The sequence below is a fragment of the Brassica napus genome, chromosome A8, assembly GCF_020379485.1.
Source record: "Brassica napus cultivar Da-Ae chromosome A8, Da-Ae, whole genome shotgun sequence".
Taxonomy (NCBI): Eukaryota; Viridiplantae; Streptophyta; class Magnoliopsida; order Brassicales; family Brassicaceae; genus Brassica; species Brassica napus.
In genome coordinates this window covers 12,790,065-12,816,866 of record NC_063441.1, presented here as the reverse complement: position 1 = coordinate 12,816,866, position 26,802 = coordinate 12,790,065, and the positions used below count along the sequence as shown (strand labels likewise).

The 26,802-nt window shown below is 35.7% G+C and overlaps 2 protein-coding genes and 4 pseudogenes across 4 annotated transcripts; 2 read left to right on the top strand and 4 right to left on the bottom strand.

The window, feature by feature from the left end:
- The first annotated feature begins 44 nt into the window (after window positions 1–44).
- Window positions 45–2,001, top strand: LOC111199726. 3 transcript variants are annotated; one of them, XM_022689972.2, is made up of 6 exons: window positions 45–261; window positions 628–1,021; window positions 1,101–1,258; window positions 1,329–1,409; window positions 1,496–1,571; window positions 1,656–2,001. In XM_022689972.2, the coding sequence occupies exons 2-6, from the start codon at window positions 640–642 to the stop codon at window positions 1,853–1,855; spliced, it is 897 nt and encodes a 298-aa protein (XP_022545693.1). In that variant the 5' UTR covers window positions 45–261; window positions 628–639; the 3' UTR covers window positions 1,856–2,001. The 3 variants fall into 3 exon arrangements, with proteins under 3 accessions (XP_022545693.1, XP_022545692.1, XP_022545691.1); XM_022689971.2 differs by having other exon boundaries at window positions 55–261; window positions 621–1,021; XM_022689970.2 differs by having other exon boundaries at window positions 119–261; window positions 635–1,021.
- Window positions 1,929–2,435, bottom strand: LOC111199727 (annotated as a pseudogene).
- Window positions 1,929–3,004, bottom strand: LOC125575536 (annotated as a pseudogene).
- Window positions 1,929–11,841, bottom strand: LOC111199948 (annotated as a pseudogene).
- A 926-nt stretch (window positions 11,842–12,767) lies between these two features.
- On the bottom strand, window positions 12,768–14,922 carry LOC106405687 (flavonoid 3'-monooxygenase CYP75B137-like). The gene has a single exon (XM_013846217.3). It carries the CDS (start codon window positions 14,495–14,497, stop codon window positions 12,923–12,925), a length of 1,575 nt encoding a protein of 524 aa, XP_013701671.2. The 5' UTR covers window positions 14,498–14,922; the 3' UTR covers window positions 12,768–12,922.
- An 8,638-nt stretch (window positions 14,923–23,560) lies between these two features.
- On the top strand, window positions 23,561–25,574 carry LOC111199725 (annotated as a pseudogene).
- The last annotated feature ends 1,228 nt before the right edge of the window (window positions 25,575–26,802 follow it).

The following is a 26,802-nucleotide window of genomic DNA, read 5'->3' as shown; positions in this document are numbered from 1 at the left end:
CTATTATATAATAGATTCGGTATGCCAATCAAGGTTTAAAGTTCAGGATTAGAAGGAAATAAATGGTAATTCAGTGTTTTTATTAAATGTTATTTTTAAAAATTATTTTTGTGAAACGTGTGCTAATATCGTGTAAAAATAAACATCTCGAGAACATTCTTTTTCATTGTCTTCCCGGAGAGAAAAACTGCATAAAGGGTTTCCAACATCTCTCTCTCTCTCTCTCTCTACTTTCTTGTACCGATCGTTGTTTGTTCAAAGGTATGAACTTTGATCTCTCTTATTTGAATTATATTTCTGTTTGATTTAGTTTCGTTGTTAGGGTTCCTTCGTTAACGTTTCTGAGCTGTCACTTTACTTGAATTGTGGTATCCTTTTCGTTTTTGGGTGATTTAAGTTGTTTGTAGTTTAGCCTTGACTGCTTATGTTTGAGAGTTCTGGGTTTCACTTTTGTTTTGTCCTGAAGTTGTTATCTTGCTAGAGTTATTTTTATTTTCAGATTGTTGGGAAAAAAAAATGTGATCTTTGTGTTTGAAGATAGAAACTTTACATATAATAAGCTTGTGTTTGATCAAAAAAAAAAAAAAAAAAACTTGTGCTTAAGCTTTTCTCATATGAAGTGTGTAGTAAACAGGGAAGATGCAAGGAGGAGGTGGTAGAGACCCTTTCAACTTTGGTGGTCCTTTTGGCGGCTCCTTTGGTGGTCCTCGGAGTCTCATGTCTAGTTTTTTTGGAGGAAGGGATCCGTTTGATGACCCATTTTTCACCCAGCCTTTTGGTGGAGGCATGTTTCAGTCCAACTTCTTTGGTCCTACCATGGACCCTTTTTCAGCAATGCGTCCTCCATCGGGTTTCATAGAGAACCATCATCAACCACCACAAATGAGAAGGTCTCATGGACCGATTATTGAAGAGATTGAATCAGATGATGAGAAAGAAGGAGACAAAGAGAAGAAAGTAAGACTCGGGAAACATGGCAGGTCTAGCAGTGAGGTGGAGACTGAGGAGGCTAGAGCTCTAGGTGATTGATGACCTTTCTCTTTCTCTTCTTGAGATTCTTTTGTTTCTATGTAACTGACTTTGTGTTTCTGTTTCTGTAGAGAGAAGAAGGAACAGAAGAATGCATAACATGAATGTGAATGGACAATGGCAACCACAGGCGCGTAGTTATAGTTTCCAGAGCTCCACTGTTACATACGGTGGTCATGACGGAAACTACTATACTTCATCAAAGACCAGAAGGACAGGAAGTGATGGGGTGAGTTGTGCCTGTGTAAAGAATGTTCGTTTATGCTTAAGTACTAAACCTGGTCTTATTGTGAATGCAGTTAACTCTTGAAGAAAGCAAAGAAGCCAATACTGCAACGCGCGAAGCAGCTCACAGGATCTCAAGAGGCCTTCACAACAAGGTAGTTTATACATAGGATCATAAAAATTATTTTCCTCTGTTGTTGGATCGGTATAACTGTATAAGTGATTGTTTTGCTCATTGCAGGGCCACACGGTTGCGCGTAAACTTAACTCAGATGGTCGAGTTGATACAAGGCAGACCTTGCACAACTTAAACGAAGGTAAATTTCCTCTTTAAAGCTTCGGAAAGATTCTATTGTGTAACAATATAACCATTTCTTGCTTTCAATTCCAACATTATGCAGATGAATTAGCTGATTTTGAGCAGTCTTGGAGTGGTAATGCTAGAATGCAACTACCTGGTCGGTCTGGTTCCTTTGGCAGTAACTACAGAGAGCAACCAATGTTGCTTCCGTCAACTGATCCAAGCCCTTCTCCTGCAAGAGCAGGGTCATTCAGAAGAACAAAAGCTGCAACTAATGTAAGAGGACATGGCAGAAACTAATCTCGCTTTGGTCAATGTGACCAAACACTATTTATTCACTTTACCTAGGTTGTTACTGTTACTGTATGACATGTTTTGAGGGATATGCAACTTTATTAGCCTCTTCTCAGCCAGTGACCATTATAATCATCAAGTTGAGAGTATCATTCTCATAATGTATAAAAAGGTAAAACACAGATGAGTACACAATCAAATTAGCAGCAACGTTCTTCCTTCTCTCGACACACCGCTTGAACCTCGTCAGTGCGGAAACCGCTGCGTGAAGGTAGAGACTTGAACCGCAAATAGACCCGTGTAAGCAATAATAGCTCCATTATCAACACAGTAACGGTCATCAGTTGCAAACAGCCTACCATCACGCTCAGAGCACACAATGAGCCATGGCTCGCTCAGTTATCTCAACCAACATAGCAAACAGCGTCTCCTGAAGAGAGTAGCACAATTCTGGTGGTGTGCACTCGTTGCTCTTGAGCTTCTCCTCAGCAGTAGCTTCGATAAATCTCAAGATTCCACTGAACGATACATCCATACCTTTAACAGGATACGGGAGATCGATGCATCTCTCCCCTTTCTTAGCAAGCTATAGAACAAACACAAGCAAGAACAATCAACAAGGGGACTTTCTTAAAAATCTTGAAACGGTTTTTGAATTTTACCTGCTCGATGTTGTATTAGAGAGATTCAAGACTCTAGCGGCGAACCGGTCCAAGTAATTAGCAACAGCAATATCAATAGGCAATAGCCTCACCAAAGATCCTGTACCTACCTTCACTATAAGCAATCACCTGAGTGCTGCCGCCACTCACATACAGAACAACACGATCACCAGCTCCGGTAACAGCTCTCCCCATCTCAGTGATTCACAGTTACTATAGGCTTCTTCCAGAGCTGTGATAGTACTCTGACGACAATGGCTGAGACTTGCAACGGCGCTCCCATGCCGGAACCTTTGATCTCTTCGGGGTTTCGTTTGGATGTTTGGAGAGCTGATTTGAGTAGAGGAAGAACGTGGTGGAGATGGTGGTGTGCAGTCTCTCTAGGGAGGAAGCCGTGACCTGGTGGGGTGATGTATGTGTGTCGAGGGTTGGCTAAGATGCCGATCTTGTTGGCTGAACCTTCGAAACCGATGGCTATCTTGCGCTTCTTCATCTCATTTGGTTTTGAAAAACAGTCTCTCTCTGTTTTTTTACAGGACAGAAACAGAGCAGGTGAATATGAAACTGAGGTTTTACTATGACGTATGAAGCATCAAGCGTACCTTAACTTTTCCAGCAACTGTTTCAATATACTATTGAGAACAAAAGTGAATATTTTTAGATGCGTAAGGAATATAAGCTAATGATACTATTGAGATTAACCTTAAGAATAGATTTAAGCAGTCTGTTTCGATCAAACATACACACAGAAGTTGAAAAAGCAATAAAACATCGATTTTCAAAGTTCTAAACACCGATAAATCAGACAAAATCGGATTTTACCTGAGATTTTGATTATTAGGATTCGTTCCTCTTCGAAGAGTGCAATGAGATAAACTAAACAGAGAAGAAGGGTTCTCTTGCGTTTCTGTTAGAGATGGTTTACGTCAAAACTTTTAATTGGTATTTAGAGATTTTAGTTCTGGTTCAATTTAATTCTGGTTTGGCTATTTAATTTAAGCTTTGGTTCAATTTCGGTTTTGTCACTAAACAGATGACTCGATTCATGACATAAAATGAGTTACTCTTAGTCTTAGGTAAAAATGGTTTATGAGCACTTACTGGACTTTAAACATATCATTCCAACAATTCATGCGACATTCTCTGACTTTCAAATTAACTACAATCCGAGAGTTTTATCAGACAATGCACTCAAACACAACAAAAACTAACCTGAAACACAAGAATCATTCTTCCATGTGATCACAGTATTACCACTCTCTAGAATCCAGTAACGCTTGCACCGAAAAAGGAAATCATGCGTCATTCTCTGACTTTCAAATTAACTACAATCCAAGTTTTATCAGACATGCACTTGAACAAAAGCACTAACCTGAAACACAAGAATCATTCTTCCATGGATTCTTTAACATCAACCGAGAAGGCGTACTCCTGGTCACAGCCCATGTAAGAGTCGCACATGAAGTAGAGTGTGTATGGCTTCTCTCCTGCTTCACTCGGTACTTGGAAATCCAGCTTCACCTTGGCTTTCTTCTGCAATGAGACTCGCTTGATGGCCACCAACTGGTTAGTCTTTGTGTCCCCAACAACCAGCCACCACCCTTCTTCTTTGGTCTTGGGATACCTGGGTGCATCTACGGCTCCCACTTCTGTCCTCCCCTCCATATCTCTCTCAAGCGTCACCTGCAGTGTCACCTCTTTCCCTGGTGTCACTTCGCTTCCCACAACCTCGTATGTAAGGTCAATGTTTGGGAAGCGGTTGCAGAATTTGGCAATGTCTAGAAGCTCCGTGTCTGATATACTGAGAAGCTCTAGGCGTTCTTCAGCCTCCATCTCCACAAGATCAAATACCGTTTCAATGTTATTCTCCTGGCATCTTTTTGCCAATTCCTTTGTGAAGTGAGGGAGCTGCAGAAGCATCGAGTCTCGCTCCCACATGCCTTGAGTCACCATCTGGCTTGCTTCCATTGCTAACAGAGCAAGATTCAGCCAGCCATTGCTGGATATCACATCCACCATCGCTTGAAGAAGCCTGGTTGCTGATAGAAGGACCTCACGCTGATCAATTTCCAAGTTCGTGACAATGTCCTGCCTCGAGAAATGAGCCTGAAGAAGAGCGTTTGCTTTCACATGAGGATCTGTACAGTTTGGGTTTTCAAACGAGAACCTCTGGTGATTGATGAGCCTACGAACTCTGTCCTCTTCGCCAGGCCTTATAGGGATCATGTCATACTCTGAAGCTGAAGTTAAGATCTCAAGAAGTCCCTTCATCTTGGTTTTAGAAGACAATAGAGAACTGAAACGCTCGATGGTGGTGTAGCTGATGTAATAATAGGATGCAATCATACCAAGGTTCAGAGCAGAGAGGTTCATCTCATCCTCTATCTCAATGCATTTACTGGCTTCAAGATCAGACAAGGTGTTCTCAACCAGCTCTGATAGGTGATCAGACAAATGCCTGTGGCTGACTCCTTGAAGATTGTAGTAGTTAGGATTCTGGGGAAGCCTCCTGTACATAAAAGTCCATGTAAGATAATCCACAGCATCTTGCTTGTTCTCTATAACCCCAGCAACCACTTCTGCGTTGAAATTATTATGCAGGAAATGCTGGAGATGACTTTCCACAGGGAAGGCTTCATAAAGAAACTTCTTGTAATATTCTTTCCGAGGTGCATGACAGAATATTACACACTTCCCAGCATTGTCAAGTAACGGTCGGCTAGCACGCCCCATCATCTGAAGCAAATCAGAGACCGCGTAATCTGCATGTGAATTTTCCCTTCCATCGTAATACTGCGTCCCCATTACCACCACCAGATGTGCAGTTAATGGAGTGCCCCAACAAAATGAACTGCTCATCACACAAGTCTGAATCCGTCCAGCTTCAAAGAGCTGTGTCACTATCTCCTGATCCAGACTGCATAAAGCCTCGTGCAAGTACCCAACACCATGGCGCAGTGTCTCCTTCAATGTTTCCTCGCTGATTTTCTTGACAAAAGGCTCAAGTTCTTCTAGCTTCCCTAACAGGAAATCAGGACTCTGTGGGTTGTCCATTTGAGAGTAAGCCATCAGATCCACAGCAGTCAAGCGGACATGTGTACGGGTTGGGACAAAAACTATAGCCGGCTTCTTGTTCTTGGCATGCTGGACTATGGCGGTGTAGGTTGGCTTGGTCATTGCCTGCATCCTAGCTTCAAAACTGGATATATCCACTCCTTGTATGTGGATCTCCAGTGGAACAGGACGGACTCCAGGAGAAAAGTTGAAAAGGCCGTGGGAACTGGCCCCAATCCACTCCCCAAGATCTTTCGCATTTGCAAGAGAAGTGGAAAGCGCAACAATCCTGATCTTATTATCTCCCTGGCTAGAAATATATCTCATTCTAGAGACTATTACCTCCAACACAGTACCACCTTGACCTTCACCAATAAGATGAAGCTCGTCGACAATGAAAAGACTAACCTGTTGAACGTATTTTCTCTGTTTCCACCTGCGGGAAAGAGCATCCCATTTCTCAGGAGTACTGATAATTATCTGACTTTTCTCAAGCAGCTTAAGATCCAACGCTGTCTCCCCTGTCAGCTCAACAACCCTTAAACCAAGACCCTTCCCAAACTTCCTCTCCCAGATGCGAAACTGCTCCTTAGCAATAGCCTCTAACGGTGCAATATAGACAACACGCATTGTAGCATCATCTTCCTGCCTTAGAAGTACTTCTTGATGATTTTTCAGTATAGCAAACTCTGCACATATAGTCTTCCCACTTCCGGTTGGAGCAGCAACCAACACATTGTCGTAAGTTTTATACAAAACCGTAAACACCTGAGTCTGCACCGGATTGAAATGCTTGAAATCCTGATAGAGGCTCTCATAATTCGGATTCCTAAGGGCAGTGACTGGAAGGGGCTGCAAGTCCAGTAGCTCTGTTGGTGGTGGGTGCTTTTCTGGAAGTACAAGATGTCTAAAAGATACAGGCAACACAGTCTGAGAGCCAAGCCACTTGTCTGAAACCACTCTGACAAAATACTGAGGTGGCAGCGGTTCAAAGATTGGGACAGTGAAGGTTAAAGTGTGATCCTCACTGATATACTGCTTCTTCAGCAGAAAACACTCACGGTGAAGGATCTTCTCACAATCATTGTCTTCCACAGTTATCCAAAACGGCTCAACATACTTGTGAATCTTTTCGTCCCACTGGAAGTCTGGTGTAATTGTGAGCTCCACCCGCAGAACGGTTCGAGTAATAGGCTGGACTTGTGCAGCAAGAACCAACTTTGGGAACTGGTGGATGAACTTGTGAAGCGGTCTGCCCATCTTAGGACTACGGATAAGCTCTCCTAGCTCCTGCGATGACAGATCATAGTACCTCTCCCACACCAAATCCTTCTTCTCCAACTTCATCAAAATCTCATTGGGAATTCCATGAAACTGACGAAGAGGTGTCTGGACACTCCACATCCTCTTCCCAACCATTTTAGACAAGTTCAGAGCTTTCTCAGCAAGTTGAGCCCATCCCCGCTTCAATAAAATTTCATAGAGAGCTCGTACAAGACGTCCAGCGCTCTGAAAATGATAGGGAAAAAAATGAAATGTAAGCATCAGAGAACATATACAGCAATTGAATTAATGTAACTAGGAGAGATGAGAGAAGAAAGCAGAGAGAACAAGAAACAAACCTGAGTTATATAGACCATGTCTGATGTCAAAGAAAGACCCTCAAGCTTTAGCTGTGAAATGTATGCCTGCAGCAGAACATTAATCTTTGCACTAGACTCCTCCAGAGTTTCCTTGATCGGAACTGGGACACGATCCAAAAGTTTGGCCAGTTCCATCTTCTCATCTTGCCGAACAGACACATACTTGAACTCCTCACTCAGTGAGAACAGACGATAAAGATCAATATCACCCATCGTTGGCGTCAGATGCTCATTGTATGTAGCTATGGTCACATGACTTATATAGTAGTAGCTAGCAATCCGTCCCAAATCAGTAACTTGGAAATATCCACTTTTCCTATCATACTTAACCAAGTTATTTTTGTCCAGAAGGGTAGCAGCTGAATGTATCTGCAACAACAACGATCAAGTAAGTATTAGACACAGATGGCCGTAACTGATATTTTTAAATTAACTTTGGCGCAATGATATATTAAATATTAAATCTGTGATCAGCTTGAAAGAAACAAGGAATCCAACAGTTCATCATGGATTGCTAGTAAGATGTAACATACAATGAGACAGCTCCTGATACTAGACTAACATTTATGGGGAAAATATAGCAAACAGATAGCAACGGTATTATATACTCAGATACACTTCCCACTCAAAATTTTCAGAGACACAGGGAAATTACAATACGAGTTTCACAATCAATGTGATAAGCACAAGAGATCCAAACAAGTTCATCAAGGGCATAAAGTGGAGAGAGGCAAAGCTACTCATGTTAGGCGCAAGAGTTATGGGCAATGGTACTAAATTGAAAAACAAGGGTTCGGAGAAAAGTGAGCTCATTAAAAATATTAAACGTATAAAAAGCATTTTCAGGAAAATGACATCAAATCATCAGACGTAAACTTCTTATTCAGATTTTCAAAGAGAATATGAATACTAAGCATGCAAAGTTGATCGCAACAACTCATCATGGAGCGCACATAGAAGACAGTGGGAAAGCTTCAGATACAAGGCATATATAGCAAATAAGTTTAACAGTAGATAGCACGAATGCAGGCTAAAGCAGATGAAAGTACAGTGGGAAAGCTTCAGATACAAGGCATGCATAGCAAATAAAATAAACAGTAGATAGCAAGAAGCAGGTTAAAGCAGATGAAAGCTCATCATGGAGCGCACATAGAAGACAGTGGGAAAGCTTCAGAGACAAGGCATACATAGCAAATAAATTAAACAGTAGATAGCAAGAATGCAGGTTAAAGCAGATGAAAGTACGTACCAGGTCAGCTCTTCTTTCCTCCAAGACTACGTCTTTTACAAGGGCATCAGGCGCTAAACCATACAGCGTTGGATTACGAACCATACGGATGTAGAGATAGGTATAGCCAAGCCAGTGGCAAGCCTCCTTAGCATTCTGAACAGTTCCGAGAACAATTTCAGCGTTAAGCTGATCAGCAAGTTTGGAAATGAACTGGCTCTCAATAGGTAGCTGCTCATTCATCAAAGACAGATAATACTGAAGCTCGCTGTGGCCAGTGATGATTATACCCTCCCCACTCCGATCATACTGAGGTCTTCCAGCACGACCAAGCATCTGCATAACATCCAGCGGACTGAGTTCCATCCACGCCCCTTTCTCAGGATTATAGACCTGGGTTCCTTTGATTATAACAGTGTGAGCAGGTAAATTCACACCCCATGCAAGAGTTGCTGTGGAAACCAAGACTTGCACATGCCCTTCACCAAAAAGCGCCTCAACTATCTCACGATCACCCCTTGTTAGCCCAGCATGATGAATAGCAAATCCGTAAGGCAGAAGTTTTCTCAGTTCACCATTCTTAATAAGTCCAATCTGACTCTGAAGAACTTCACGACTTGCACTGTCTTCTTTCAAGAATTTGCTGAGTTTATCGTTCGCCATTGCGGTCTCCACTATTGCATGTGCAGTTTTTGCGGTTTCCTTCCTCGAATGAACAAAAATAAGAACCTGCTGCTTTCCAGTACCAGCCACTACTTTCTGATAACAGAGATCATTCATCAGCTGGAACCTCTGCAAAGGTTTTCTCACACTGATCCCAATATACTGCTGACGAAGAGGCACCGGTCTGTAGCTTTTGTCGAATTTAAACAACCCTTTCTTCAGATCAACCCGCAAAAATAACGCAACATCTTCGTAATTTGGCAGTGTAGCTGACAAACCCACCAAGCGAATATTCTCCTTCGTGGTTTCAATCTGCCTAAGAGTCCTAGCGACAATGCTTTCAAGCACAGGCCCTCGATTATCATGAAGAAGATGGATTTCATCGATTATAAGAAGTCTCACAAGCTGGGTATAAGTACGATCACCAGACTTCCTCGTGATGATATCCCACTTCTCTGGAGTGGTGACAATTATCTGGGTCTCCTCAATTTCTTTTCCACTAAGGGACTGATCCCCACTGAGTTCCCTCACAGTGACTCCATAATCCTTCAGCCGATTAGACAGGTTACTGACAACCTCAGCAACAAGCGCTTTCATGGGTGCAACATATACAACCTTGTAATTTCCATGGTTAAATGTTCCATCATCGTTCCTATTGAGCTCAATTTGATGCAGTATGGTGAGCATGGCAACATTGGTTTTCCCAGCACCAGTTGGAGCACAAAGAAGTATGTTATCTGCCTTAAACAGCGCAGTCTCATACACTTTGCTCTGAACCCTGTTCAACTGTTGCATTCCCTTAAAAGCCGGTTGAGCCCAATTTGGCATCTCAGCGATCTTCACAAGCTTCTCACTGACATCCACCTTTTTAGAAACCGCTGGCAAATGAACTTCTTCATATCCCTTGCCGTGAGTTCTGTAGGAGCCAGGTGGAAGGTCACACTTATTATTCGCCATCAGGAGACCACCTTGGTCAAAAGACAAGCTTTCCAGGTCCAGCATCTGACGCTGCCCTTCAACCAACCACTCTCTAAATCTCTATCAGCAACATCTCTCCTGCCTCGACCTCCATCTCCAACAGTTTCGTCCCTCAGACGTCGGGCCTCTTCATTAATACTTTTCTGCAGGTTCTCCTCCCTCTCTTTCGCTGTTGCTCTTGTTGCATGCAACTGCTCCACAATTTCTGCCACTTCCAGGCCCAACCCTCTCATCTCCTCTTCAATTCTATTCCTCTCTTCCTGGTCTTCTGCCCTAGCCAAACGGGTACACCACACAACTTTCAAGCGGTTCCGCAGCAAGAACTTAACTAGGCTGAACTTTTCATACTGAAGATGCATAAGCAGCTTGTCCTCAACACCCCTATCATCCCCTTCAGCGAGTATCTTAAGCAGCTCTTCAGCAAGTACGTGGCACTTTTGTGAATCCATCTTCTGTTCATAAGCTTGAGATATCTTTTTCTGGAGCCAGTATGCACCAATATCCTGAACGTTCAGACTCGTGCCCTCATTAGCATCCACTTCATTTATCCCTGCATCCACCTGCATACCTCCAGTTTTCTGAGGTTCTTCATCCTCTTCGTCTTCTTCCTCTTCGACCATATCAAGCTCACCGTCATCGTCATCTTCTTCACTTCCCTCAAACTCAACAGCCACACCAAAAGCATTACCAAGCCCCTCATCCTCATTTGCATGACCACCAACAGAATCACCACCCTCTTGAAAGTCAGTGATCAATTTCCCAATGGAAACAAGCTGATCAAAAACCTGATCAATCTGATCATCTTCAGTGCTCAGCAGCTTATTAATCTCCACCTTCTTTTCAGGGTTCTTCACTGCATCGTTCTTGAGGAGAGACAAAATCTCATCAGCGGCACCACAAGCAATACTCAGAGGCAACCCACCAAGCTGCTGCTGAATAACACTAAGCAAAGCCTCGTAAGCAGCCCTTGTCTCCTTAGTCTTGGGCTGATAAACCACATCATCCGTATCCGTGAGCACACTCTCCTCCCTCAGTCGACGCCTCTTGCTCCGACGAGCAGAAACAGTATCATCCGCAACAACATCACGCTCCTTCTTCTTCTTAAGCTTATCCTCCAGCTCCTGAGGCCTCCCCTTAGCAACTCTATCTCCAAAAGTCTTGGGATCCATCTAGAGTCTCAGGCTCTCCCGTAGGATCGTGTCCACCAAATCCCTAAGATTCAAAATCAAACAATGTTAGCCACGAAATTTGATCTAATCGAAGAAATTCAAAACGCCTGACGAGATTAAACCGTCGTAAGTGAGCAGAGAGAGAGAGAGAGGAGAAGGAAACTTACGGAATCTGTAGTCGAGCTCGAATCTCCCTTTGCAGAGAGTAGAAGGAACCCCTTCGTGTAGATTTAGGGTTTCTCCGTTCGCGCGTCCTCTATCACCTACAGATCGTTCTCCTAATTCAGAGACGCGCGGGACTGCGAAACCTTAAAGCTTTATACGACAAACGAATTGAGCTCGAAGAGAGGCAACAACCATAAATAACGACGTCGTTTCGTTAATGACGGTTTCGTTAATGACGGTTTCGTTAATGATGGTTTCGATATGGGCTTTGAGTATAACTTGGGCTTATAACATGTTTTCATATGCTCAATGCATCTATACGCTGGCAGTAGCATGTTATGGGTTATAAAAATTGGTGAGGATTTAAGATTGGAAAAAATATTATATCCTTCATACAAATAATGATATAGTTATTCTGTACTTTGCATCATCTCTCAGATTCCCCAAACTAAGAATAAATTAAAAACAAAAAAAAATCTAATCTTTTTATGAAGTTGCATAAAAATGGTGTATCAAAAATCGACACATCAGCGTTTATTTTAGATAGTTATGATTTTATTCATTTCTCATTTTCTTAAACCATTTAATTATACATAAATTATTTTCTTCATTTTTTTAATTGCATTTTTTTTATTTTTTTTATTAAAAAATCATCATCAACAAGTACCATCTCATTTAATATGTAAACTTGAAATCTAAATCTACTTATAAAATAAATATTTTAAAATAATATGAAATATCATTTATTATTTTCAGTAATTTAGATATATTTAAATAATATATTGAAATAATTTACAAGAGTATGAAACATTATTTTTCATTTTTATACTACAAATTAAAAAAATCAACATATTTTAAGTAATAACTTGATGGTGATATAGTTTATATATATATAAAGTAAATTTTCTCTTTCGGTGATGGCTAATCATTTATGTCAATAGTAAATCATTTAATATATTTTTATTTAAATACTCAGAAAAATATTTTTAAACTGAATAAAAATAAGAGACCCTAGATGGATTTTTGGGATAATCATGCTCTAATACTAATCGGTTTTCTTCTTTTTCTACTTGGTGAAAAACTTTGTATCCGTTGAAATCCTCTTTTTGTCCCACCAAAACTTTGTATCCGTTGAAATCCTCTTTTTGTCACTTGGAAGTTTGTTCTACCGCAATCATGTCCGAGCCTTACATACACATAACATACATGTGGAGTTTACAAGCCCGTGAGTATGAACATTAATTGAATTGCTATTACTTTAGTATACCAACCAGCTTATCATTTGTGGGATCGACTATTATAATATTTATTATTCAGACAAAACATGATATGGAGGCCAGCCAAAAATATAAGACATTTATTAAAAATACTTTTTATTATATATAACCAGAGATGAGTCTTGACACTTTCTTATTTTTACAAAAATTAAAATTTTAAAAAACTCCCACAACAAAATAAAATTACAGTCAACTTCTTCAGAACCAAACTTTTCCCTTCTTACTTTGGTTTACTTAAGCTGCATACAGTTTAGGATCAGACAACCTCGGAACAGGAATAGCAACAAGTGGACTCTTCAACTTAAGAACAAGCCCAAACTTCTCTTCAACCTCAAACTTCTGTCCTTTAGGAGCCACCCAGTCAAAAGAGTGAAGCAGCGACGCAATGTTGAACAGAACAAGCCTCTCAGCCATGTTAATCGCCGCGCAAATCCTCCTACCTGATCCAAAAGGCAAGTACTTGAAGTCACCACCGTTGAAATCAAGAGAGTTCTCCAAAAACCTCTCAGGTTTAAACTCATTTGGTTCATCCCAGTGCTTAGGGTCTCTATGAATGGCCCACACGTTGATGAAGATCTTTGAGTCTTTAGGGACTGTGTACCCCGCAACCACTGAGGTCTCACTGTTCCTATGAGGGACAAGAAGAGGAAGCGTTGGATGAAGCCTAAGAGTCTCTTTCATAACAGCCTGTAGGTAAGGGAGTTTAGGTAAGTGTGACTCTTCAACTATACTGTCCGTGCCGACAACTTGATCAAGTTCTTGTCGGATCTTCTTGAAAACTTCTGGTCTACTGACGATCTCAGCCATAGCGAACTCCGACGCGTTGACCGACGTGTCAACACCACCAAGAACCATATCCATAAGCAAAGACTTGACGTGAGTCAACGAGAGAGGAGCTTTCTCGTCTTCGTCTTTAACCCTAATCAAGTACTGTAAGAAGTCTTCTTCTTCCTCGCTTTTCTTTCCGACCATCTTGACATGACTCTCCATAACTCGGTCGAAGAGAAGATCTAGCTTCTTGACGTGGACCTTCATCTGCTTAACAAGTCCTTGGAAATCGAACCTTGCGAACCAAGGAAAGAAGTCTGAGTAGTTTTGTATCCCTTCTATGTCGGAGATGTCGGAGATTAGGGTTTTGAGCTCGTTTCCTAAGCTTGTTCTCTCTTCACCTTCAACAGTCGCTCCCCACATCATTCTCGTCACGACATTGAAGATAGAAAGAAAGATCTGCTCTCCAAGATTCACCGGAGCTCCGTCGCGAGCCATTTCAGACATGTAGACAACGGTTTGTCGTGTCTCTTCCCTGCGAGTGGAGTAAGAAGCTTCAAGAGTCGGTGTAGTGAACATCTTCATGACGCAAAGCTTACGCAGTCTCCTCCAGTGAGTGCCGTAAGGAGACCAGAGGATGTCTTCTCCACCGTACGTGTTGATCTTCCCCACTTCAGGGAGGTCGTGGTTGGCGAAAGTGATGTCGTGAGTCTTGAGAACCTCGCGAGCCATGTCTGGGGAAGAGATGACGATCGCTAGTTTGGAACCGAGGTGGATCTTCATGAGAGGGCCGTGTTTTTGAGTTAGGGCTTGGAACTGCGTGTGGAGGATGTCTGAGTTTAGGAACGGGAGGTTTCCGACTATGGGAAGTGGCCAAGGTCCCGGAGGCAACGGTGGACCGTTTCTTGATTTGGATTTTCCTTGAATCCAGAAGCAGCAGATGACGGCGAGGAGAGCAGCCACGGCTAGCATGATGGAGCTGTATGGATCCTCTGTGTTGAGGATCTTGGAGAGAGTGAAGTTAGAAGACGTAGCATCCATTTTTGCTCAAGTTCTTTAAGGAAAGAGAGAGGTTTTGTGTTGTGTGGTGGTGAAGATAGAAGAAGGGAGTGTGGAAATTTATACTGTAGGTTTTAGGGAGAATGATTGTATCATTTATTTTTTATTATATTATATATTAGAAAATCAACTTGTGTGAAATTTCTAAGGTTCCTTCATATTCAAAACTCAAAAAGTGAAAGATTTGAGACGGCGTTGAAATTGGTTAGGTACAACATTTACAAGTATATTTTCTTAAAATATGCAGAAGAGTAACACTAGACAACTCTATCTTATAAATCTAAAAAAGTAGACAAAAACAAAATATTGCATCATCAGAAGGGAGGGAGGCTTTGAAAAATTAATAATAGTGGAGCTAAAAATGGAGCTACAAATATGAATATATCTTATATTTAAGTTCTTACAATAACGCAATGATATTTTGTTATTAATATTATATAAAATTAAATAAGTGAGACAACTGCAACGCCAATCTTGACTCAGTCGCCTCCAGTGTTGAAGTCCCATTCAATAAATCAAAGAGATGAATGAGACGACAAAAGTAATTTAATGGTATGAATCTGTACGCAGCCGCGAAAATAGTATACTAACACATCACTCCACTTGTGAATATTCAACACCTTATATAGCTTATCAATTATCCTTTAATCAATAGTAGTAATAGGTTGAATTTGACTATTTGATTGCGTTTGCGCTGATTTTATTATGTTTGCCAGCAGATATTTTCTAAAATGCATTAAAAGGAAAAGACAAGACTTCTCAATACTTTGAACTCTGTCACAATTTTATTTTCATTTCTCACGACATTAGCCTCAGCTAATTGGTTGTTGGGCTTTTTGAAGTGATCTGAATGTAGAAATCCTCCGTTACAACAAAATACCCATTCGACCGTCAAAACCTAGAAAATGAATTATATATCAAGAAACACACCGTGTACCAACGTGAAATCTCAAAAACATATTTTATCAAACAAAAACTACCATTGTTTCTAACTTAAACAGTGGTTTACAATGTTAATGCCTTAGACAAGAGTCACAAGACTATCCAAAACACACATAAGTCTTCTCACTAAGATCCTGTAAGTAAGAAGGCTTTACAAGATCTTTTGCGATATCATTAGCAAGAGTAAAAATCCAAGGTGAAAAAGGTTCATAGGATACTAGAGTTCAATCAATTTCTAAGTTATAGACAACCCCTTCACTGAGTTGCGTTGCGCAATACAAATTCTCATATTATGATCACGTTAGAGAAAGTTCCTAAAACTTATTGATGATTCCGAGATATGATTATTTTGAGAAATTATTATTAAGCCCAATAGATCATTACCCGATAAGCCTCTGAAGAAGACGTACGCTTGTCTTCTTTCTCTGTTCTTCTTTTCCCATTGACTGAGTTTGTTACCAGTTGCAGGTCTTTGTTTTGAAGCAGCTGGCGACTTGAGCTTAACTGAGGGAAGGCCCAACGTCTTTCTTCAGAGGCTTATCACGTAATGATCTAATACGATTTCTTAAACATTTTGGGACTTACATATATTTTGATCGTCACAGTGCACGACCCTAACAAGAAGATCCAACCCATTGGGAAACCATTTTCCTTTGTAGGTCAGATCAAAACACTTCGATTCAATTTGTATAAACTATACTGTAATACCAAACATGCTATACTTTTTTTTTTAATAGGGGACTTTTTACCAAACGCACGAGAAACACAAAAATAGTCACAGAGCACCAGAGCCGTCTCAAATTATACTAAGGCCCTGTTCAAAAAAAAAAATTAACTATATATTTAACAATGTAATAAAATAATTTTAAAAGTTAATAACTTAATCTATATATATTTGATGTTTCTCTTTTAATTATAGATAATAAATTTAAGAATACAGTAAAAAGTTAAAATTTTAAACCAAATTCATATATTTATTTTAGAAATTTTCTTAAGTATTTTTTTATTTTTAAGTTCGGACCCTGTTCGACCGCTCCACTAGCACATGCTATTAGACGGCCCTACAGAGCACAAATGTCCAAATGTCACAAAAGTGTAATATCCAAAAGTAGAAATAGCAGTCATGAGACCTGGACCACGGGTCTGGCCCGGCCCGTAAATAACTATCACGGGACAGTTAGCCAAACTTTTCATGAGGATCGGTTTCACAGTTAACATATATTCAATTTGTCTAAATTTTGCAATATATTTTCAATTTGTTTTTCAAATACAAGTAAACTAGGTGATAATCCGCGCCTTGCGCGGAATAAAATTATTAATTTTAATATTTATAAGTTAAGAAGATATTAGATCTGTTTAGTGTGGACATCGATTTGATTTTAGGTTGGATTTTTTTAGATTTAACTCTTTTAAAATATAACAACCATTCGGAAGCTGTATTTATTTGGGTTTGTTCGATTAAACTGATTTTCGTTTTTCTTTCTTCCGGTGATAGATTGCAGTTGGAATATATATCGATTATAGCAAACTTTATGTAAAAAACTTGATATCTTACCTGATACAATCAGTTAGATTTAATGTGATCATCTTCATTTTTTAAATAAATATATAATAAATATCTTAAGCAATCATTAATTGAAAGATACATCATTCTTCTATAGAATTCGGTGTAGATAATCCTCCATCGAAAATTCATAGACTTCAGTATATGAGTGTTTCAAACTTATTATATTATCAATGGCTAATAAATAAGGGCGACATACTATAAGTTATAAAAAATAGAAAATTCAAAGTTTTTATTAACTGATCAGAAAAATTCACCAGCATCATCGTAAATATTGTCAAAAATTTAAAATAATTTTGATTATTATTTAAGTCAACCTCGGAGTGGTATTGCCAGCTTTTGTATCTTTTAGTGTGACCATGTTGACATTAACAACCATAATAAACGTTAGCATGACCTTCTTTCTCATTATGTTAAAAAGACTTACCGGGTTGATGGGTCACTGGGTCGACCGCGGGTGAATCTTGGGTTAATAAATAAATTAATTTTATTATATAATAATATATTTGCTATAAAAATAAAAATAGAAAAACTAAAGTTTAATATTTTCTAAATATTTTTTTAAACATAAAATAATAGTTTGGATATGTATATATTTTATGTTTAAAAATATTTAGAAAATACTTAACTTTAGTTTTTCTATTTTTATTTTCATTTTACATACAAAATATCAAAAAATAGTTTAGACTATTTAAAATTTTCTGTAACAAAGTAAAAGTTATGACATCTAAAAAAATTTAAGATATAAAATTCATAAATATTTAAATTTCTTATTTGAATAATAAATTAAACTTCAAATTCAAAATAAACTCAAAGTGAGAGATCATTGTAATAAATTGTCAATAACGGAAATAAACTAACATCAAATCACATTAACTAATTTTGGTTTTCTCTACCATCGTTCACTTCATTTTCTTCAGGTGACATAATGAAATCTTCATCAAAATCTAAAAATCACAAATATAAAACTGAAAAGGAAAAACCTAACTTTTTTTTTTGTCAGCACCTAACTTTTTAATTGGAAACTTAGAATACAAACATAATCTGAAAACTTAATAAAAAGTAAAAGTTATTTATTGGTTCAACTGACGGTTCAATTGGTATCGGGTTTCGGGTTTTAGTGATTTTTTGCGGATTTTTGTGGGTTTCTTAATATTGAGTTTTTCACAAAATCCAAATCGGATTTTTTCTGGGTCACCGGGTTTACTGGTTCAGCCGCGGATCCGGATCGGGTTTCAAAACACTGGTTAAAAGTGTTATTTTAGAGTTCTTTGTTTTGTTTCAAAAAAGAATCGGTTACGTACGTTTCAAACTTTCAACGTATTATCACACTCAATTCCAATATATCGAGTTAGCTGTAACATGAATATATTTGGGAGTATGAAACAATTTATCTTCAAAATATGTAAAATATCACTCTTTCAAAACATAGCTACGGGCTAACAAACTCTCACATTTAATATGATATTTACATTTCAATCAAACTCAAGGTTTTTGAAATATCAGAAATCTTGTGTATATATGTTATTAGATTATTCCTTCGTAACTTACACATAAACACCTTAAATTATTATATATACAAATAATTTTACAGAACTAAACCAAAATTGAAAGAAACACTTAACATAAGCAAAAAAAAGCACTAAGTCGAAAACAAATTAAACCTAAATCAAAATCCAAATTTCATCGTCATCATCACTCGCACCACAATTAAGCTTTGTCTTCACTTTCCGGTGAGCAGATGCGTAAGCACCACCACCGTACCACCACCACAACGCAACCCTTTCCGTACGCTTAAAAATACAAAACCATAGAGAGAGAGAGATTGACAGGCAAGTTCATGGGAAAGAGAGGCTGAGAAGAAATTGATGACCGTAGACGTCGTTGTCTCTGCCACGCCACTTCCGCCGAGTTTCCGCTTCACCCTCTCCGTTTCCATTGAAGTCAAAGAACGAAACATAGTCTTTATAATTAAAGTATCTTATGTGTTGCGTTTTTGTAACTTCTCTAAAAAGTTAACAGAGACGCAGTTTTTGGTATTGCATTATTTTTATCTCGTGTGTTTTAGAATTGAAGCATATAAGGAAACAAATTGTGAGAAAGGCTATCTAATCGACACGTGGCAAATGTAGTGTAAACGCATTAAATGCAATGCATCCCTTTTAATATATAAGGGATTGTTTTTTGCTTAGAATTCACTTGTTCAACTGACCCACAGTGGCGGAACTACTCTGAGGAGGAGAAGGTCAGCTGACCCCCATGATAACTACTGGAGGAGAGAGTCAGCTGACCCCCATGATTTTTAATTTTTTATTTGTTTATAGGTGAATATGTTAGTGTAAAATGGAAAAAATGTTCATTCATATAGAATTGACCACCCTTGTTTAACGATGAAATTTAATCCTTGCATATGTCTTAACATTAGTAAATAGGTATAATAATACTGACTCCGGTGAAAATAATTCCTGGTTCCACCACTGCTGACCAGAAGTGTGCATATAATGTATTGAAAAATGCATTCATCTTAGGTCCCCCGAATAATATCCTTTTTAAGATTTCAAAATTTAAAATAATTTTTAATCTAGTTGCTTAGACTTATTTTCTAAAAAAAAACTTTCACGAAAATCGAGTAACTCATTTTCTAAATCTATATTTTTTTATATGACATAATATAGCATATTTACGTAATAAACTTATTTTTGTAAGTGTTGAAAATGTGTATTTGCGAAGGTAATTAATATGTCGTATTAGAAAATATTTTTGTCATAATTGTATATAAGTTTATCTTTAAAACTTGTCTAAAACCCCTAAAACTCTTTGCACGACACTGCTGTTGACCCACCTGTTAAAGGGTTGGCTCCGCCACTTATTACACATAGATATATATATGCATGCATAATATAATGACGATGGCATTACTCATAAGTTACGTAAGTTGTGGCTTGAAAATGGGATTAAAGCAAGCAAGAATGTGATTTTTAAGTTTTTATTACGGAAACATAAACGATGATTAATCTTTTTCAGAAAAAAAAACGATGATTAAGTGTCTTTGTATCTTGATTAATTAATAATTAGTACGTGAGAGTTGTTGAAGAAATAAGAGAACATGGTGGGGTTTACAACTTCTACAAAATTAACTTCATAACTTTAAATAAATATGAAGTTGCAATACTCCAAACCAACTTTAAACCACATTCAAGTTTGAAATTCATATTTTAGGTCGTTCTAATTATCTATCTTTTAAATAATTTTGTTAATTTTTATAGTTATCATTTTAGTATCTATAACATTTTTCTTATACAAAATACAAAATATATTAATAAAAATAAAACAAAATATTATACAAAACAATAATACAATATATTTAATACAAAAAATAAAATAAAATAAAAACAAAAAGTTATATAAAAACAAAATATTACATCAATAAACGAAAATACAAGATTTCAACAATTTTAACTCGTAATCTACAAATAAATAATAAGACGACTGATTTATGATTTCAAATATTCTATTAGCCTGTAATATTTTGGATGTTATTTAGTATGTGTAATATATTATTGTATTTTCTATCATTATATAGGGAATTTATGATTTTTATGAATTATTATCAATAAGAATGACTAGTGTACAAAATATCAAAATTTTAAAGTTAAATTTAAACTTGTTTTTTTGGAAAGAAACAACTCTAAACTTCAAATTTAAAGTTTTGTCAACTTAAAAATAAAATTGCTTTTGGAAATATTTTTAACACGAAAGTCTTGATATCTAAAGTGTTTTTTTTTGTCAACAACTTAAATAGATTTATATAGACTCTGCAAATAAACTGGTAGGTCCGCATCCATATCTATGGTGTTGAAATGTCATTTTCTCTTTTGTGTTGATGAATTGAGTTTAAGAAACTTAATCATATACATTCTTTTCTAAGTCTATCATGTAAATGAGGGGGACCCCAATTCCCACAGTCCATGTATTTATTACTTTTAGAAATAACCTTTTATTTCTTAAGAGAAGTAAAAAAAAGAAGTTTATTTTAGATATTTATTTCTTTTTTTGTCAACAGTTGGATTATAATATATATATCAAAACATTTAACTTTTTATTTTTCTAAACCAAAACATCAGTAGTTATCTATTTAATCCTAATTAAACCAATAATAAATAAGCTACAAAATAGAAAATATCATATAAAATAAAAATAATGAATATGACATTAAAATTTAAAATGTCATTCAATTTTGAACCGAAAATTCATCTAAAGCCTGAAGTATTAAATACCGAGGAATTATAATTTTTATTTGTTGTTACATTAAATGCTGATATATATATTCGTATATGATTTACATTTACGTATGCATATATTGTTGACGGGAAATTATGCAATATTTAATTGTTATCTGTCATTAGGTTTAGTCTTAATCACACGAAAACAAGCACCTGTGACTTGTGTATGTAACATTTTGTCAGGGAACCATGATTGGCAAAGAAGACAATAAACACAAGTACGAATCAATTGTGTTAACCCTAGTCTTTTAACTGATGTTCTTAGCTTTGGATAAGAGACAATTCTTAACTTTTTTTTAGATAAAATTTAAGAAAAATTAAGTTTCGTCTCTTAAATAAGAGATTTAAGATCTGTCTCTTAACCGAAAAGTATAAAAAAAAAACAAAAAAAAGATCAAATCATGAGTTAACAACTTAATAATTGATTTCATGAAGCAAAAATAAATGCATTACAGAATCTTACAAACTGATTTTATTTTTCTCCTAAAAAAGTTTATATGTCATCTCTTTAATCATTTCACAAAAGAACTCTGACATTGTTTATATTTTTTTCTTAAAAAATGTTTATTTCATCTGAATTATCATCTTCATAAGAAAAGATGAAATGATTGGAAAAAATACATGTTGTTAAAGAAAAAATGACATGATATATTGTTTTTAAGAAAATTTTAATTCAAACTAACTCCTACAAAATCTTAAGCCACATATGATTTCTTTAAAAAACTAAAACTAGTTCATAAAAATCAGCATAGATATGTACATATTCCTATAATTATTTTTCTACTTCCACTTAGCAACATAAATGTATACATATACATAAAATTTACTTAACAGAAAATTATAATAAATTTACAGCAAATAGTCATTTAGATAGGTAAATAAATACAAAAACAAAAACGAGAAGAAAAAACTGGTCTGAACAGATTATTTCAGATGCAAAAAATATGAACAGATTTTTATATGATATTGTTTGGACAAATGAGACCCTGCAATAGCGAAATAGTTGAATGATCAAATATTAAATTATATTATAGTAAGTAGATATTTTATATAAAAAAAATTATGAAATGTTAAAATTAGTCTTAGTATAATGATATTTTTGTGGTACTTTTGAAAAATGCAGTTTTCTGAATTACACTAATTTTATTTATTAAATTTTATTAGTTGATATTGTAACTAATTATCACATATTGATATGATTTTGTAGCGGAAATGTTGTTCAACTTTCTTTTTCTGTATTTATATTCTCATTATATAAAATATTAAGTGGATGGAATACTTTATAAGCGTATAGCATTCATGATAAAATACGAACTATATATATATATATATAATTTAATATTGAAGAAGTATTTGGGTTTAAATGTCGCACATGTGATTGCGTACATTGGCACACACCATATCGGCATATATTAGTTCCAAGGTCATTTTCCCCAACCAAATGCAAAATCCCTAAAACTCCTTTCTCTGAGCCTGTTTGCGACAGATTCAAAGTAAGACAAAATTGTTTCTTAACCTTAGTCATTATTTACTAGATTATTATTCATATAATACATTTTAATTCTTTAGCTAATTAAGTCCTAATCTTTTTATGTATTAAATGATTAAATGAGCCATCCAATGTAAAATTTAAACGAACCATTGTACATATATGATATATCATTGCTATAGATATTCATATATCTATAAAGTAAACTACAAAAGATCCTCTTTCAAACTGTTGTGATTTCCCCATCATGACATTTGTATTTACATATGCTCTGTATACCATAAGAAAATGATTATCTAATGCACTTTGTATGAACGATCAATGCACAGTTTTTTTATTTTTTATATCCGGTTAATTGTGCTATTACAATAATTAAAAATATTATATAGACGATTCTACTGCTGACAATTCTACCATTTTATGAAAACACACGTCTAACTGCACCAGAGATCCATGTCTGATGGTACGCTCTACAACATACTAAAAATCTCTTTTGTAACCATTTTTTTCAATAATCAGCATAATTTGGATTAAAATAAAATATCAATCCAGTAAATTTGTCGCTTGAATTTGGGGTGAGAAAAACAGTGCTTCTTATTTTCATTTATAACATGCATTTTCGCTATGTAAAAGTTCTATAATTTTTTGTGCTTCTTATGTAATGTTCACACCACTAAACTCCCGCAAATCTTGAACATATATAATTGATTGATAAAAGCGTAGATAACCTTAACGTTATTAGTGCACCATTTAAAAAAAAATATTAGTGCTCCATTTTTTTTGTTTATCATCATCTTTTGACGTTTCTTTTATTTTTGTCAACTTTTTTTTGACGTTTTCTACATCTATTTAACTTTCTGGAATTTCTTGCCATATGCCACTATATGAGCTAGAATTAATAGGATTTATTACAACCCTTATATTTAAAATGCAAAGTTATTTTCTTTATTTAATCACAATTTTGGGGAAAGGTGTGATCAGAAGGTTATATATAGGTGGGTGAGCTTTGGTAAGCTTTTGACATAACTTGCAAGCCGTATATATTTTCCATTCTCAATCACTTTATTTCGCCGCTCTCAGCTCTCTACTCTCTTTTATTTCACAATCCCTTCAAACATATATACAGTAAATCAATATACCATACGGAATAACAATAGCATTATAGCAAGAAAAAACGCAATAATATTTAATGGGGAGGCAGCCGTGCTGTGACAAGCTAGGGGTAAAGTCGTAAAGAAAGGGCCGTGGACGACGGAGGAAGACAAGAAGCTCATAAATTTCATACTCAACAACGGCCATTGTTGCTGGCGTGCGCTGCCGAAGCTGGCCGGTCTCCGCCGCTGTGGGAAAAGCTGCCGTCTCCGATGGACCAACTACCTCCGGCCTGACTTGAGGAGAGGCCTTCTCTCTCACGAAGAGGAACAACTTGTCATCGATCTTCATGCTCATATGGGCAATAAGTAAGTCTAAGTAACTAATCATATGTTAATTCCGCTTATCAGAAGCTTAAAAGTTTTTAATTTTGTTTTTTCGCTTAAAAGTTTTAAATTTATGTTGAAATTCAAATTTTACGTTTTAACAGAAACTAGAGATTTTATACAAAACCCTGGTTGGGATAGACGGATAGTGCATAGTACTGAGATTTACAAAGTCAATTGCATGTATACTATTATTATCCAACAAGTTTAGTATATATATGGTGTGTGAATTATGCCAATCTTTTGCATTTATTTTTCTCTGAAATAATCTTCAAGTTAATAACCTTTTTCTCTTCGAAAAATAATGTTGACTTATTTTGTCAAATTTCTCCACCAACACTTAGTTAAATATTAAGATTCTTGTGATTAATATTTTCTTAAAACCATTGGTTGTATAATATTTATAGGTGGTCTAAGATAGCTTCAAGATTACCAGGAAGAACAGATAACGAAATAAAAAACCATTGGAACACTCACATCAAAAAAAAACTTGTTAAGATGGGAATCGACCCTGTGACCCATCAACCTCTAAACCAAGACCCTAATAGTACCGATAACCCCAAAAACAGTTGTTCAGTTTCCGATGATATCTCAATGGTTACAAAGAGTAGCAGCACCAAAAACATAGAGACAAATGGGACGACAACAGAAGACGAAAGCATCAGCACAATTACTGATCAAAACAGTTCCATGGATAATGATAATCATCAACTTAGTAACATTTATAATGATGAAGAATTGTTTAGTTACTTATGGTCAGATGAGAGTACTAAAGCCGAGACTCCGTGGAGTGATAGTAACTATGACGTTGGTGGAACATTATATCATGATAATAATGTTTCTTGCGCAGGAGCAGATTTTCCGATATGTTCACCGGAAAGAATCAACGGCGTGGATTGGACGTTTCAGGATTATTGTCAAGACTTTGGTGTACATGATTTTGGGTTTTAACTCTTCACCATGACATATAGGAAACTATCACAAGCATCAATTAGTGTCATATTTTCTGCATGCCTAGAATATACATATATGAATAATATACGTATATATATACAGACGCATACAAATATAAACATATACTCCATGTAAAGCAGCAAGGGGGTGCACCATGGTTTTCCAGTGTTCTTAATTAGGGTTATGTTGTACGTAAAGTTCGTCAAAGTCAAGAAAATATATAATTAACTCCATCTGTTTTGTAAAATTGATTATTCACATGTTCTCAATCTCAAATCCCAAGAAAGTCGTATAAGTATAATGTGAATGTATGTCATAATTATATAATTAACTCCAGCATATTTTTGTATTTTTGCCTTTTCCTTATAAGTAGAGAAGTTGTATGCATACTAGTTATAACACGTGTCATCGTTATAATGTTTTTTAAAATCTCTAGAAAAATATATTTGTCCACTAAACTTATAATTATATACTTTTTATTATACTAACCATAAACGATGCCAAAAAAAAAACAAACCATAAATTAATTAAAAATCTACAATTAATATTTTTCATTATTTCCTTAAATAAAAGATACAGAATTATCAAAATTGAATAGAATATATATTTGAAAATTAATGATTTAATAATTAATCATTTTAATAATAAAGATTTCATAACAATTTACATATCCTCAATTATTTTTTTAATGTTATATTATCAAAATAAATTAAACAATCATATTAATCATATAATAAAAATTTAGACTTTTTCGTATATGTTATATTTTGAATTATTAAAAACGACTTTAAATTATGAAAACTGTTGAAAGTTTCGCATTGAATATTATGTGATCAATGGTTTAAAACTTTTGAAATTGAGAATTTAGTATTTTAATTTCAAAATTTGCATTTAATTTTCAAGAATGATTATAAATTATTAAAAATATTAAAAAAAATCCACACTAAAAGTTTTGTTATTAATCGTTTAAAAGTTTTGTTAACATTACAAATGCTCATAAAACCATATGATTAGGACGCTTCATTTAATATATAGTCATATAATAATATACTATATATCTATGTTAATATTATTTTAATTTAATTACATAAAATACAAATAGAGAAAATAATTGCTTAAATGTATGACTGTAAATAAAAAATAATATTTTTTTTTAGTTTATGCATTTGTGTCAATTTAATTATACACATAACAGTTAATAGTTTTTCAATTATTCAATATACATTTATAAACTTGCTTCATAATATATAAAAAATGTTAAACAAATAATAATACGTAAAAATAATCTGTATATAATATATTCATCTCGTGCAAGGCGCATGTTTTAAACCAGTTAAGAATAACTAGATTCTTTCTCCGCGCTACGCGCGGATAATATATTTAAATTTGTTACATTTATCATTTTTATTTCTATTTGAACTTTTGTATATTAAATTATATATAACTAATTTTCAAATTTGATTTTTTTTTTTATATTTTTAGTTTGAAGTAAGTATTTTTATTATATGTAACACAATTAACTAATAAAATATGAAGAATCAAGTCCGAGATTTTAGACTTATGTAAAAAATATATAA